This window comes from Gossypium arboreum, chromosome 7 (assembly GCF_025698485.1).
Source record: "Gossypium arboreum isolate Shixiya-1 chromosome 7, ASM2569848v2, whole genome shotgun sequence".
In the NCBI taxonomy this organism is placed as follows: domain Eukaryota; kingdom Viridiplantae; phylum Streptophyta; class Magnoliopsida; order Malvales; family Malvaceae; genus Gossypium; species Gossypium arboreum.
Window position 1 is genome coordinate 4,132,900 of NC_069076.1, and position 16,468 is coordinate 4,149,367.

General features: G+C 29.3%; 2 protein-coding genes and 1 long non-coding RNA gene across 3 annotated transcripts; 1 reads left to right on the forward strand and 2 right to left on the reverse strand.

Moving 5' to 3' along the window:
- Positions 1–28: 28 nt before the first annotated feature.
- On the reverse strand, positions 29–2,775 carry LOC108457398 (uncharacterized). Its single transcript, XM_017756438.2, has 7 exons — positions 2,049–2,775; positions 1,858–1,944; positions 1,495–1,755; positions 1,205–1,369; positions 1,069–1,122; positions 834–980; positions 29–746 (listed from the first exon to the last, which is right to left on the reverse strand). Exons 1-7 carry the CDS (start codon positions 2,223–2,225, stop codon positions 369–371), a joined length of 1,269 nt encoding a protein of 422 aa, XP_017611927.1. The 5' UTR covers positions 2,226–2,775; the 3' UTR covers positions 29–368.
- A 7,528-nt stretch (positions 2,776–10,303) lies between these two features.
- On the forward strand, positions 10,304–12,506 carry LOC128295588 (uncharacterized). Its single transcript, XR_008286117.1, has 2 exons — positions 10,304–10,544; positions 12,249–12,506. It is a non-coding gene; the product is annotated as an uncharacterized LOC128295588 (long non-coding RNA).
- A 1,147-nt stretch (positions 12,507–13,653) lies between these two features.
- On the reverse strand, positions 13,654–14,711 carry LOC108480101 (zinc finger protein 6-like). Its single transcript, XM_017782956.2, has one exon. It carries the CDS (start codon positions 14,454–14,456, stop codon positions 13,842–13,844), a length of 615 nt encoding a protein of 204 aa, XP_017638445.1. The 5' UTR covers positions 14,457–14,711; the 3' UTR covers positions 13,654–13,841.
- Positions 14,712–16,468: the final 1,757 nt, after the last annotated feature.

Consider the following 16,468-nt stretch of genomic DNA (forward strand, 5'->3'; position numbering starts at 1 on the left):
CATTGATGGAAAATCATAGAGAATAATCTTTTAAGAATAACAAAGCCAAGTGCTTATATTGCTTAAGCAGAATTTAATGACACATACACACGTTAAAAAAAAAAAAAAAAGGAAAATCAAAATATACACTCATATGTCCAAACAAAGAATATCAGCTAGAAATACCTCACTTTCTCACAACAAATCTTTGGCAGAGTTAATAAGGAGATTTAACCTGTATTGCTACTATCTAATGGTGAAAACATGATTCACAAATTTACTAGTCTAAACTTAACTTGAAGAAGGGCATGCACTTGGCTTGATGAATATTCATTTTGGCAACAGTTGATGGTTACTTAGCTTTCATTTTTCTTAAGGATTTATATGAGTCAAGGGCAGTTGGCGTTTCGACCCGGACCACCGTAGTAAAAGTAGCTGCCCCAGTTGCCACCTTTTCCAGTTTGTACATCATAGCAGTTTGATTGCTCAGTGAAAGTTGCAATGTCTTTAGGAACCCTGAGATTGTTGGAGCCATCAACAATTTGAATATTCTTGAAGTAACTAGATTTGCCAAACCCTTCTTTGGGGAAATGGCCACTCCCCATTTGTGTGGATGTATGCTGTCCATCTGATTCTGAGTTTACAACCTCACCTCCCCACTCAATCATGGAGGCACTGTCTGATAGGTAGGAAAATAGGAAAGCTGGCCAGTAACCCAACACATAGCTATTACCAAATTGTAGCCACCAGTTCCCCTCCTTGGGATCCTGCCACACTCAAATTTATGGATATATATAAATTTGATGTTTATGAAATGGTAGCTTGCTTATTATGAATAGTTTCTTACTCATTACCTTCCACACAAGTAAGCTTATATCATATTGGGAATCATGATAGCTAGAAACAGGGTAGATGCTTGCACCCATTGCTATTTCATTGTTGATTTGAATGAAGCCTGAGCAAAGTAGATTATAGCAACCAGTGGCTTGATATGCATCACTCTGGTTTTAGTAATAAAGAAAACAAGAGTTAAAAAATAGAAATGCATCAAAGGACAAAAGGATAGTGACATGGGGAGTCTAGTCTTACAGTCCAATAAGTGAAGAGTCTAGTGTGGTTGTCTCCATATAAATCTGGGCTAACCTATAGAAGACAGAGGCCAATGAGTTAAATATGGATGGAATCTAAAATAATAATGTAAAATTGTTGTTGGATAAGAAGGTACCTGCCAGCCTGCTTCAATGCTATTGAGATCTTCACCAAAAGAACCACCCAAGATCCAGATTTGGGACAAGCTGAATTCATTAGGCTGTTGTATTTTGGGTTCCCAAACGTTAATGGTTGCCTTAGCTCCATAGTACTTGTCTCCATCCACATAAGCTATTGCATGCTACATCAAAGCTCCAAAGTCCAAACACCCAAGAAATGGAACATATGTAACCACATATATCAGTTCAATATACACCAAAACCAGTTTCATGTAAAAAGAAATGAGGCAGTAGCAGTATGTACTACCTGATGGCCACTTTGAGTGATGAGGTCAGGATCTGCTGACTTTGGTTGAGGGATGGTTTTGTGCCTTTTTTTACCAAAGGCTTTGATAGAGCTTGCTCTTAACAAATCATCTTTTCTAGTTCTCCTAATGGGAATAGTTCCTTCTGGACACCTTCCATTCAAGTGCCACATCTGGGTAACATTCCTTGATGAACCTGGTTTCATCTTTGAAGCAACTTTGTTTTCACCAAAAACACCTTCCGGGTGAAAGTTTGAGGTCATCTAGTTTATCATAAAAGGAAACACACAACCCTTAGAACACCATGGATGCAAGAAGTCCAAACCAAAAACACATTCATGGTGCTTAAAAGAAGAGGAATGGACCTGGATTTTATGGTTTTTGAGCATTGGATGGTCAAAAGCCGGTTGATGTGAAAGTTTGATGCAGTCAATTATATCTCCATCTGGACTCTGTTCATGGCAAAACGCATATGCAGTGGATAACAAAAAATAAGTCTAAATTTACAGCTTTTTGACAATTTGAAGAGGGAGCAAATGAGTAAATTCTGACTGACCTTAATAGATTTAACAGCGGGCTTGTTCAAGAGCTTCAACTGGTTTTGAACCTCAAGAATTTGGGTAGAAAAGCTGTTTCTGCTAGCAGTAGTGGGTGCTGCCATCTCTATAAACAAAACCAACAAGATAACCAAGAACCCCATCATCTTCCCCCCGCTCTGCATCTCCATAGCCATTAAACACACCCCCAAAACTAAATGGAAAAAGAAAAAAAAAAGGGTTCAAGCTAGTGCCCTAGAGGTTAAGGCAATGAAAAAGAAGAAAAGGAGATGAACTTGACATTGATTTTCAATCCTGCAAAAAACCTCCACCAACCTTCCACTGTTATTATAACACACAACAATATTGTAAAGACAAAAACATAAAGGTCCCCTTTAGCTATATTTTTTTTCCCACAAGAATCCAAGCCTACTGCCGACGCTTCTCTAACTTTTCCATCAACCACTTGTCTTTGCTAAAACAAATGTGGTGAAATGAAGAAGAAGAAGATAGATAAAATTAACAGGAAGATGCTATTATTATTTATTTATTTTTTGATTGTTAGAAAGAAAAGGAAGAGAGACACACATGATCCATTTAAATTTATCTTTATTTTGAACTATTGTCTCATTGTGGGTCTTCCACTAGTAATAGTTTGAAGTGAGGATGGGTGATTTGTACTGATTCGAAAACCCAGACAAACTTTTCAAGCAAAGGGGACACCATTTTTTTGTCCACTTATTCACGTGAATCTACATATATATTCCTCTCTCTTTCTAAAATGAATATCTTACTAAATTCTCAAATAACTATGTAATTTGGATTCACATTCATGACAAAAGATATCACGCTTTAGCAAGCATAGTATGAAAATGTGACATAAGAAAAAAAATTAATTTATCATAAAGATGATGTGTAATTACAATTTTATACAATTCACTCTTTATCAAATTTTAAGCCCTCTTTTATTACAGAAGAAGGATAATACGAAACATAAATATTATCTTCTTTCAATAATTTAATATCACATAAGTAATTCTATCTTGAATTTTAAAATTTTTATTTAAATTTGATTTTGTTCACTATGAAAATGTTAAAATTCAAGAGAAAAATATTGATATGACTTTAAACTATTGAAAAGGAGATAGAAATGACGTGGCGTGACTATTCATACAATCATTTTCCACTTTATTACATTATTATTGCTCATTGGATTATTTAGAAGCATGCTCACAAATATCATCTTCGTACGCCTTTTTATTAGAATTAAGTTATGGTTAAATTTTTCTATTAGTCCTTGTACTTAGCAAAATTTGTTAAATTCATTAAATAAAGTTTTGTTATTTCCAAAGTCTGATGTGCCAAACATATTATCATATGTGTAATATCATGTCGGCTTATTATTTCTACGTACTACTCACTGAAAGTCTAATTAATGGATTATTGATTGTTATTTGCATTAAGACTATAATTTCACAATTCGAAAAGTATAGAGACTTAGAATGAAATAATTGGAGAAAATGGATTAAATCTATAACTATACGCATAGTACATGACTAGTAATTGAATTTAGCCAAACAGATTTAACTGCTATTATTTGGGTCAGAACTAAAATTTCAAAATCTAAAAGGTGTAGGGACTAAAATTTACCAATTTGAAAAGTATAAAGACTAAAATTAATTAAATAAAAGTACAGAGACTAAATTCACAATTTTTACAAAGTATAAGGACTAATAGTAAAATTTAACCATTAAGTTATGCATATGATGTGAGTATCTGAATTTATGATATACATATCTATTTTCTGTTTTACAGCATTGTCTTATTTCAAAATCATGGAAACAAAGCCAATTGAGTCTTAGCTTGATTGGCATGGGCATTGTTGCCAATACAGGAGGACGTGGGTTCAAGTGCACTAAAGCGCATTATCCTCCTATTTATGGGTTGGGGAAGGGCTATGGGTAATTCTGAGTATTATGTCAAAAAAGAGTATATATATGATTAGAACCCATAATGAGATTATTAAAAAAATTTGAATTTCACTCTATGTAATTATGATGCATGGGTCTCTAATTTCAATATGGACATATGTTATAGATAAGTTTTCTTGTGTTATTTTTTGTCCTTTATCTATTATATTTTGTACTGATTTAATTTTACATTGTAATTTCTTGTATTTGTATTGTACTTGCCAATGTACTGGATTTGTAAGAGTAAAACTAAAACAACTATATAATAAGATTAATTAAGTAAAAAGTAAGATTGAATTAAGCACTTGTCCATTTAAATCAATGGTGGGATGTGAGTTTAAGGGTTTCTTTGTTTCACTGAAAATGACTTTTGAAAAATGACTTATTTTCTTGAAAAAGTTAATATTTTTTGATGTTTGGATGAATCAGATAAAATATTTTCTATTATTTGATGATTTCTTAAAAATATTTTATAAAAGCTGTTTTCAATGAAACAAACAAATATTTGAGATTTTCTTATCTTTTTATTGTTTAATTGAGTTTATTTTATATTTATAAACTTATATTTTACATTTTTTTGTATATATTAAAAATATTTTATTAAATTCAAGTTCATCACAACGTTATTTTTTAATTATATGACTACCAAATGAGTATTTTTTATTTAAAATGTGATATCAACAAAATTGATAAAAAAATTTAACAATGTCAACAATTGGACTTGATTTTCAAATCTGAAAAGTAAAAGGAATAAATTCTTAAAATAAATGTACAAAGACTAAATTAAAATTTGTGAAGAGTAAATATAAATAATTAAATATGTATGTTTAATAATATTGAAAAATATAATATTTTATATTAATATATTAATATTTTTAAATATTTTTAAAAATAAAATAAAATTTATTATCAATATAATAATTTGAAGCTTGATTTAAGTTAAATTTTTACATAAAAATTTTGCAAATTTTAAAAATAATTTAATTTTTAACTTCATTGTATAATAAAATATATGTTTATTACTCAATTATATAATGAAAATTTTTATTTGTATTATTAATTTTTTCATTTTAGATAAAATAATTGTTCTAACAATTAAGTTAACAAAGTATTTGGATAGACTATGGTGGTGGTTCACTCTATGTATGGTATGGAAAGTAATTACGGATAAAGGCTTAAGATGATGTTTCAAGCAAATTGATGGGTACTTGAACTATCAATATGTGTTTTACTATGTTCAATGTGGTACTTGAACTATCAATACGTGTCTTACTATGGTACTTGATGTTATCACCATTAGTGAATTGCTAAACTAGCCTATAAAAATTCGACATATAAATTTTTTCCCGAATCATCAATTTCACATAAATAATATAACATTATATGAAAAACTAAATAAAATAAAAACAAATTTAAATTTAAAAATAACTAAAAGTAGGGTTAATAAAAAAGAAATAAATACTAAATTAACTTTCATGGATAATAAAAATAGTATTTAAAATAAATTAAAATAATATTTTAAATGGAAAGCTCTTTGAAAAAGATGAACATTTTTTGTTAAATTTAGTATTTACTTATTTTTATTAATCATATGTTTAGTTATTTTTAATTTAATTTAATTCTTTTGTTTTATTTAGTTTTTACATAATGTTATATTATCGATATGGACTTGATGATTTAGAAAAAAAATTACATGTTGAATTTTTATTGGTTAGTTTAACAAGTCATTAACAATATTAATACAAGGTACCATAATAAAACAAATATTGATAATTGGGCACCACATTAGATATTTTGTGAAAATATAAATACCATAATAAAATACATATTGATAACTCAGGTACCGTATTAAACATTTTATGAAAGTAAAGATATCAATTATTAAAATTGTAATTCAGGAAAGACCAATTTGAATAAAAAAATCTTATCCAAATCCTTGGGCATTCAGACAGGTATGGTCTAATATTGGTAACCAATAAATTATACAACAAAAAGTAGGTGTTTTTCAAGGGTTGAATACAGAAGCAAGTAGAAAGCCACTTCAATTATAATATAATCACTAAGTGGAGCCCTAATTGTGCAAAGCTAAGCTGGCACTAATTTTGCAGTGCACCACTAACTTCCATACCTTTTCATCTTAACCACTTTATTATTACTAGGCCACTTTAAACATCATTTCATGGATTTTTATTTTTATCATATGTGCCAATTTAATTACTAATTTTTTCAGTCGTTTGAGTTTCAGTTTGATTGACATTGATATTGTTGCCAGTACAGGAAGATATAGATTCGAGTGCGCTGAAGTGCATTATTCTCCTATTTAAAGGTTGAAGAGGGACGATTGGTAGTTTTAAGCATTGTATCAAAAAGAGCAGATATGATATAATTCAGATTTTATAAAAAGATTCACTCACTTTTGAAAAATATTTATTTATTCAATATTTTTAATTAAAAACAATAAATATCTAATTAATTTTCTAATATAAGCACATGCTAAACATAATGTTCAATTAATATATGTAAGTTTAGTTTTAAAAATTGCCATGAATGATAATTAATTTTCTTTTTGTCATTGCTGGTTGAGTCTTAACTCAATTGGTATGGGTATTGTTGTTCATATAGGATGACGTAGGTTCGAGTGTGTTGAAGTACATTATCCTCCTATTTATGGGTTGGAGAGGGATTATGAGTAGTTCTAGACATTGTGTCAAAAAGAATAATTATGATCAGAACTTAAAATGGAATTTTAAAAAAAATCCTTTTGTCCTATATTTCACTTTTTATTTTTTTATGTAAATTCATGTTAAATATTTTAAACTTAATTTTAATTCAATTATATATTTTAACTTTGACATGAATTCATTTTTTTCTATTTTTGTTGTTATCTTTTAATTAATTTTCCATTAAAATCTTCTAAATAATTATAATTAATTTTAAATAAAAATAATGAATTCATGGAATGTTAATATATAATTGAATTAAATATGATTTTAAAATACTTAATTTTACTCAAAGTCATAGAATTTAATTCTATTGTACTTAAATATTATTTTAAAGTAATTAAATTTTTTTATTTTGTAATAAAAAGTGAATGAAATAAATAGAAAATACATAAATATATTATAAGAAGGTTATAATGAATTTTTATGTATAAACTTTTATCCCAATTTAGTACCTAAAGTATTGATCAGTTATAGTTTTTGGTCCAATTTCTAACCAATGGGTTCTATGACTTTGATGATTTGAGGTTAAATTTCGTTTTGCGTATTTGAGGTGAGTTGTGTTCAATTGTTTGGGTTCAATCATTCAAGTGTTCCAAACGTATTCATTCATTTAGTTCTTCTGTTTCAATTGTTTTCAAACTCAGATTTCAATTATTCTATTTTGATTTTGATGTTGGTTTGAGATTCAACCATGATTCGCAGCAGCAAAGATGGAGGGTTAAAAAAGGAATTTAATCAAAAAACTAATTAAGAAATACATGTTAAAATAATATAATTTTTTTTTCATTTGGAAAAGATTTTAGTTTTTGAAAATATAAAAAAGTCACATGGCATTATTTGATTGGCTGTCATTTTTTTAAACGTTTGTTGAAAACATATAATACACTTTAAGTTCTGAATTGAGACAAAAAAAGTTTTAAGTACTAAAGTGGGAAAACAGATACACTTTAGGGGCTAAATCATGAATTAATCTATTTTTAAATTATAAGATGAATGCATTTGAGATAGGTGTCTATTACATTGATTTTTTTAAATTAATGCTAGAAAGATATTTATGTGAATGATGTAATTTAATCCAAATTGGTGAAGAAAAAGTGGAAAAAGTTAGGGGTAAAGGCATTTATTTAAAATTGTCATAATGCTACATCCGCAAAAAAAGGGGCATTTTCCTAATTCCCTCCTTCTGTGGTTCTTCATTCCCTATTTAGATTCTAACTCATTATCCATTTACGATCTTTTTTACACAAAACAACAAGGGGCCAACTCACGCTTCTCTCTTTTTTTGGCATAATAATTTATTGGCTTGAAACTGTGAAAATTCCTCAATTTTTTTTTAAAAAATAATTAAGTCTCTATTTTTTTATTTAATTAGGTTTTTAAACCGTCAAAATATACCAAAAAGACCCTTAATTTTTTTCGAAAAAGCAATTATATCATTGTTTCTTTTTTCACTTAATTGGGTATTTTAATAGTTGACCATTAAAGATAATTGCCCTAATTTTTTTAGTTAAAGCCATCATGTGTCACAACCATAGCATGACATGTGGCACAAAATTATAAAAATAAAAATCGATAAAGTTATAAAATTTATTAAATTTTAATAAAAATATTAAAATTAGAAAAATTAGAATTTTTTATAAAAATCGTAAAAAATAAAATATATAGAAATATATAAAAATTATAAAATTTTATAAAGTCGTAAGAAAATTATAAAAATATAAAGAAATATAAAATTTATAAAAAATTATAAAAATTATCATACCAAAAGAATCATTTTATAATTTTTCTATAACTTTATTGATTTTTATTTTATCATTTTTAAATCATATGTCACGTTGTGTTGCGACACGTGATGACTTTAATTAAAAACAACTGGGGTCGTTAACTTTAACAATCAACGACTAAAGTTATTGGTTAAAGGGTCTTTTATGCTTTTTATAATTTTTTTATGATTTTTATAAAATTTTATATTTTTTATTTATATATATTTATAGTTTTTAATAAAATTTAAACATTTTATTAGAACTTAATAATTTTTATAACCTTATTGATTTCTATTTTTTAAATTTTTTTCGCATGTCACTCTATGGTTGTGATATGGGGTGGCTTTAACTGAAAACAATTAGGAGTAGTTAACTTTAACGGTCAACTGTTAAAGTACCCAATTGAGTGCAAAAAAAGAAAAAGAGATTAATTGCTTTTTTTGAAAAACCTTGAGGGCCTTTTAGATGTATTTTGGTAGTTTAAATACCCAATTGAATGCAAAAAAAAAAAAAAGCAGGGACTTAATTTTTTTTATTAAGTTTAATAGCCTTTTTGATGTATTTTGAAAGTTCAAGTACCCAATTGAGTGTAAAAAAAAATAAGGGCTTAATTGCTTTTTTTGAAGAAGTTTGAGAGCTTTTTACACCCTTAATCCTAATTTATTTGTTCCTTCAACTTTACAATAAAAAATATTTTGGTTATCCATTTAATTTTTTACCTCTTTTTAACACTCGAATTTGCGCTTTTTGTTAAATCACACCAAAATAAATGAAAAAAAATTGACAAACGTTAACTTTGTTGACGTGGCATCCAATTAATTAATTTTTCAATTAAAAATTTAAAAACTATGAAATTTTATTTTATTTTTTTAAAATTAAATATATTATAATTTTAAAAATAAAAAATTTATATATATTTTTCAAATTATTATTATTTATTTCGTTTGGTAATTCAATGAAATTTTGAGGAAACTTGAAAGACGATTATGATGTAAGTAAAAAATATATATTATGTAAACATAAACTCTTTGTATTTTTATTTTTAAAAATATTTAAAAATATTTTTAAAATTAAATTGATGCTGGATTAATTCATAAAATAAATTTATATTAATATTTAAAAGTATTTAAAATAAATTTTCTAATCACAGTAGAAAAAGTGATAATATAAAAGTAAAAAGAAAAAAAAAGGAAGGAAGAAAGGAAACAACAATTTTTTCATGTTTATCTTTTTAATTTTATAGTATTAAAATTAGGCATAATGATAAATTTAACCCTTCACATTTATATTTTTATCAATTCAGTCATTATATTTTTAGCTAAATTTGATCCTTAAGCTTTCAAATATTTTTGTTAACGAAAATGATGATTAAAATATTAATTTTTTATGTTGTTGGCGTGACAGCTCGCACGACAGTTTATATGCACATTATGTTAGCTTAACATCATTTGTCTTATATGTCATACCAATAATTAAAAATCAAAATTAAAAAATATAAAAAGTTCATAAAAATTAGCATGAAGTACACGTGGATTGTTTTGTAGGCTGTTGTGTTTAAAAATTAATCGTTTAGTTAGTATCCTCGTTAAAAAAAATTATTTTGACTCTTTTTTGAAATGTTGATGGTCAAATTTATCTTTCTTTTTTAAATATATATTCAACATACTCAAACTCACGTTTTTTTACACTGACAATAATACTAATACCAATTAAACTAAGACTCAATAATTTATTAAATATGGAATGAAAACAAAACAGAACGTAGAATTGAGTTGGTCCGGAGTTAATGAAGGGAAACCAAGTGAATATGATTGGTTTAAGCTAGCACGAAGAAGACCCTACTTATTTGGAATCTTAGACAACAACCCTATGCCCCCACCTTGCCTCCTCCCTCAACCAATCCTGCATTATCATTAGCGTTGATTTCTCTGCTAAACTGGCGTCATGTGTGTGGGGTTTGCAGCCAATCTCATAAAAATCTATCACCATTTATTCCATCATATTATGTGCTGAAGGCTGGTTGCATGCATCATGAATGAAGATAGCAGCTAGCAAGCAAGGTAGGCAATTTTTTTTTTAACATTTAATATTATTGTCGTTTACAATTGTACAATTAAATTGTCTAAATTGCTTTTATAAATGGAGTAATTTGTTCTTTTAACCCTGAAAAATGCAATGATATTTTGGAAATTATCCAACTTTATGGGGGAGGTTTAGGTCAGCATCATATGTTGATAAATGGCAAGGTTGTGAGTGACTAAAACATTGGAGAAAGATTGTTATTTGGATTGTCCATAATGATTAGTACATTATTATGGGAAAAATAAGATTGGTACGTTAATAATAATGTGACCTATATACATATGATAAACCAAGTAAATTAAAATGATTATCTAAGTGATAATATCATAATTAACTAGAAATTATAAGTTGATTGAGTTTTAGTTCAATTGGCATGAGTACTGTTGTCAATGTTAGAGGATGTGGGTTCAAGTGTACTAAAGAACATTATTCTTTTATTTATGGGTTGGGGAGAGACTTTGGATAGTTCTAAATATTGTGTTAAAAAGAACAAATATGATCTTTGAAATCTAGAGCACCAACAAAAGAGGAAATTTCAATTTGGGTGTACATGGGGTGATTTGGGCAAAGAAGGCCCATAGCTATGGCAGTGTTCCTTTTTCAGCTTTCTCGAACTGCATTTTGATTAATATTTGATAATACTTTTTAGGTTTTTCTTTTTTTTTATAAATATTTTATCGTTTAAGTAGTTATAACATAAAATCAAATCAGTATAAACACTATAGATTAATGAAAAAATCGGATAAAACTCATATATGACATATATATAATGAGACTAGAGATTCACACATTGTAATTGTGAATGGTAAGTCTCGAATCTAAATGCTTAAAACAAAAAGGTAAAGTTTAGTCAACAAAATTTTGGCATCCACTCTATTCTACTTCATCAATTTAAAGCTAGCTATTGAATAGTTGGATGCAATACATATTATCATCCATCTCAAAGTTAACAATAGTTGGAGAGTGGCCTTGTTAGCTTATCTTGTTATGGTAATGCAGAAAGGTCATTTTCCATCTGTTTAGCTTTTTGATGACTTGAAGTGAATCCCCTCCAACCAAGTGTTATCCCGTGTAGGCGCCATTATTTGCAGCAAAATCCTATGCATGTGCTGCTGCTGCCGCCCTGCAACACTATCTCCACCTTTTATCACACCACATCCCTCAACAAAATCCTCACGCCTCCTAACGACTAAACTATATTAAAAAAATGTCATCTTCTAACGGCTAATTAAAGTGGTAACTTGTTAGGTAAGATGATGGTGTAGTTCCATGCTCCAACGATTATGTATCCCAATCTTATAGCAGAGTCTTGGTCCAAGTGCTAGCGATTCTCTTGTTATTTTCATTTCAATGAAACCATATATGACTGTGAGAGTTGTTAAGTTAATATCCAACCAATATATTTAGATTCGAATATGGGGGCTTGTTTGTAACCCCAACCTTATTTCCCAAAATCTTGAAAAGGGCCCATTTTAACAGTAACAACTTTACAAGATCCTATTGGGCCAGACTGGTATACTGGCTAATGTTTTATCTAGAATGGTTAATAGTGCAATTGAGCCTAGACATGTTAAGGGAATTAAAATTAGTGAAAACTGTCCTGTGTTGTCACACTTGTTTTTTTTGCAAATGATTCACTCTTCTTTTTGCCTGCTGACCCTAACAATGCTAGTGTTTTGAAGTCCATTATTGACAGATATTGTGGAGGTTCTGGACAGAGTGTGAATTTGGCTAAATCAAGTGTTATATTCAATGCAAATACTTCTGAATTGAATAGGAATGGGATGGTAGAAGGAATTGTTGAAGCAAAGAATGCTGGGTCATACTTAGGGGTTCCAAGTTTTTGGGGGAAATAATAAGGGTATGGCAATGAGCTTTATTAAGAAGAGAATTAACAAACTAAAACCATGGAAGAAGAACCTGTTGTCACAAGGAGGAAGGTATGTTTTGATTATAGTTGTTGCTTGCGCATGCCTTAATTACTGATGCTATGTTTTAAACTACCAAAGAAGCTTTGCAACTATATTAATGCTGCAATTGCTAGTTTTTGGTAGAGGTAGAAACATGATGAGCGAAAAATTCATTGTGTGAGTTAGCTCTGTTTAACCAAGTTGAAAGGTGTAGGGGGTATGGGTTTTAGAGATCTTGGATTGATGAATGTTGCTTTACTAGCTAAAAAAAATCGGAGGATTTTGATAAATCCAAAGGCCGTATGGGCTAGGTATTTTCCTAAAGGATCTAGCATGGATGCAAGGAAAGGGGGGAAGGCCTTTTTGGGCATGGGCAAGTATTTTAGAGGGAAGGAATTTTATTAAAGATAAGGTGCAATGGCAAGTCATTGATTGTTCTAAAGTTAGATTATGGGATGATAATTGGGTTAATGGAGAGAGGTGTTATAGAAGGGGCGACGAGGAGCAACAAGTACATCTGTTCATAGGTCGGGTCATTTGAAAAGTGAAAAAGTTTAGGTAAAAATATAAACTTGAAAAAATGAGATTAGGTAAAAAGATAAGGTCTGTTTAGAAAACAGGCTAAGCCTCGAGTAAAGCTCTTTTTGTCAGATCATAGCCCAACCTGAATTTGCTGTTTTTTTTTAATGTTTTGTTGCTATTTTCTTGTTGTTTTTTTACTATTATGTTACTACTATTTTGTTGTTATTATTTGAATTTTGTATAACTCTTTTTTTATTGTTAATTTTGTTACTATTTTAGAAGCATTTGTTTATTAAGTTGCACTTATCTTACTACTATTTAAGTATACATAATTTTTTAAATTTTTTTCAATTTATTGGGAAACATTTATTTTAATATTTTTGTATTTTGGATGTATTATATTTTTCAAAAAAATTATATATGAAAAATTAATCTGAGTGGACCGGGTTCAAATTTTAGCATTTTTATCCGGATCAAACTTGAGCAAAATTTTAGATATATTTTTTATCCAAACCTTAATAAACGAACTTAAGATTTTGATTTAACCCGATTCGGTCCATGAATACCTCTTACAGCAAGTCACAATGATGTTTCTTAGATATGGGATAAACATAATCTTAGGTGGAAGATTCAACCCTAATTAAGATTACGAGAATTTAGGGACATTAACAAGGCTGAGAATTGAAAAAAAGTTTAATACTCCATACATACATAATTGCTTCACTCAAGAAATTAAAACGTTGAATATCAACAAAAAAAAAAAAACTTTACATTTTCAACCCAAGAACTTCAATTCTATAAATTTTAAGCTTGATCAAGTCCATACAATTTTTTTAGAAAAATTTATGGCACAGACGATCCTAGACGAAGATGTAAATCAAGACCTAATCCATTATCAATCTTAGGTCCACCATCATCTCCAGTGAACCGCCTCACTACCGAAAAAACTCCGGCATGATCCCCGATATCATCTGACATGGCGGCTGCCATGCTCTCCCTTCCTTCTCCTGTATATAAACGCCGTCCATGCCCAGAACCAGTCCCACAATGGTGCGTGCTACCTTGCAACATATACGATGGGGCTGGTCCTCCTCCTCCTCCTCCATGTGACATGTAAAAAGCAGAATGATACAGTGGCGGTGGTGCAGCGGCTGGTAACACCGCCGCAGCAAGGAGGTGTGGCGGAGGTGTAAAAGGCGATATCATGGAGTTCCGAGTGGCAGCAGCCTGCATTTGAGCACGCTTTAGTAACTGCCTTTCCTTCTTGTGAGCATTTTGGTGACCTCCTAGGGCTTGAGAGTTTGCGAACTCCCTGCAACAGTATTGACACTCGTATTTACGGTCAAGTTCCGGCGATCCTCCAGCTGGTGGTGCTTTGTTTGATCCTTTGCCAGTTCTTTCCCCGATATTGAACCCAAACAACTTCAAGGGTTTTGAGTGAAAATCAATATCAGCCATGGCAGATTGTAGAATAGCAAATCAAGAAATTGCTATCTGTGTTTCATGAGCTAATAATATTGTTATATAAGGTAATTTACTTGAGAGTGAGTGAAGACAGGCAAGAAAAAGGAGAGTTGGTTGCGAAAATGATCCTTAAGAAATAACAAATAAGCAAGTTTTGGCCATGAAAAATGCCCTCAGAGCAAGAAAACTATTCTTATAATTTATTAAACCCCCCCCCCCCCCACCCCCCTTCCATGCAATCTCCTTAAAAAAGAGTGTGTTTTAAGCTTAAAAAGTAGAGTATAGAAGGGAAGTTTTGGGCTTTGAGTATTGAAATTCGAGATTTTTAGTGGTGATTGTATATCGGTTTTAGTTCAATTAATTAAGGTAATTAATTTTAGTTTAGATTGTATTAATTCATTTGTATTGTCGTAATAGTCAGTACTATAATAGTTTAGCGGAGTATTGTTTTATATATATATTTTAACTATTCACATGATCGGTAAAGAAATAGAAAATATTTTTACTTATTTAGAATACATCTTTTTTTTTTACAAATTTTACTCATCCTTTTAATTTCAAGTTTAAATTTACGCTAATTAAATTTTTATTTTATATTTAATTATTTTAAAACATATAAATTTTCATTATATTATTAACACTTTCAAAACATTAAAAAAAGTCCCATCTTAATACATCCATGAATAATTTCTTGAGAAAGAATTATATTATTATAATTATTACTTCCCACATGGAAAACTCCATGATGCACTTGAAATCACTATGTTCTTCGACCTTAATTTCTTAATCTAACATCACAATCAATATCATACATACTTTAAATGTGTTAGGTTAGAATTAATGATAATAGTGAAATAAATGAATAAAATTAGCTATTATTTTTAAAAGATAAATTAAAAAATAGATGATATTTAACATTTATTTTATTATTAAAGATATATATGTTCATCACGTTCTACTCATTACATATTATCTTTAAAAGGAATAATATATCACTATGTATGATATTTAATTACCGCTAATATATCACGTCAATAAACTGTATCTTATAAATATAAAAATAGGCCGAAGAGACGTAATTAAATAGAAAAATGAAGATCAATGTATGTAGAGTGAGGGCAGGGACATGGTGACGCACAATGTTGGCTTATAATTAAGATGTTAGCGTGATTGACGTAGAAATCCAAGGTTATTTTAATGAAGGCAAGATCTTTACGAATCTTACTAACCACCACAATTTGGGGAAGTTTAAACTAAAGCCTTCTTTCTCTTTCCAAATCCATCATCACCTTAATTTCCACCACTTTAAGTCATCAACGCCTTAAATTATTGGACTTGTCTCATCTTCACCATCTTAATTTTCATACTTATTTTTTGGTGTATATAATTATTTTTATTTTGTTCACTTATTTGTCTCACTTATTGTTACTATATATATTCATCTTCACAAGTAAATAAATAAATTTATAACTGAATTATTAATAGTTAGTGTTCATCTCATAACTCACGTTATCGGTTCAAATCGTAAGAATTATTTATAGTTTGTGAGTTGTATTGAGAAAAATATTGTCGAAGTCCTTTTTTTTAGGTTTAAAAATGGGGGTCGACTTTAAAACGAGGTATGGAGTCGCCACCGATCCTTTTTTGAGGTGTAATCGGATCACCTTGAGATTGATCATTTTAATAAAACATTTAATTTATTAAAACAATAATTCTAGGTCTACGAAAATTGAGAAAACAGGTTCGGAAGTCGGTTACGCACGAGGAAGGGTTAGCACCCTCGTAACGCCCAAAATTGGTACAATTAATTATTTAATGTCCTATCGTTGAAATTTGAAGGAAAAATATTAAAATACGATCCCCTTAAAAATGAGTAAACAACTCGATTTTGATTTTAAGATTCACTCGTTCCAAAGGAATAAAATACCACATCCAGTACATTAGGACACGATATTTTAAGCCTCCAAAAACTGAGATCACTTCAAGATTTCCAAAATACGCGACAA

Excerpts from the sequence above, each read along its gene's own strand:
- LOC108457398 (XM_017756438.2), bottom strand. The coding sequence starts at position 2,225 with ATGGCTATGGAGATGCAGAGCGGGGGGAAGATGATGGGGTTCTTGGTT. Across the intron at positions 1,945-2,048 it reads CCGCTGTTAAATCTATTAAG|AGTCCAGATGGAGATATAAT; the intron begins GTCAGTCAGAAT and ends TGCCATGAACAG. Across the intron at positions 1,756-1,857 it reads TCAAAAACCATAAAATCCAG|ATGACCTCAAACTTTCACCC; the intron begins GTCCATTCCTCT and ends ATGATAAACTAG.
- LOC108480101 (XM_017782956.2), bottom strand. The coding sequence starts at position 14,456 with ATGGCTGATATTGATTTTCACTCAAAACCCTTGAAGTTGTTTGGGTTC.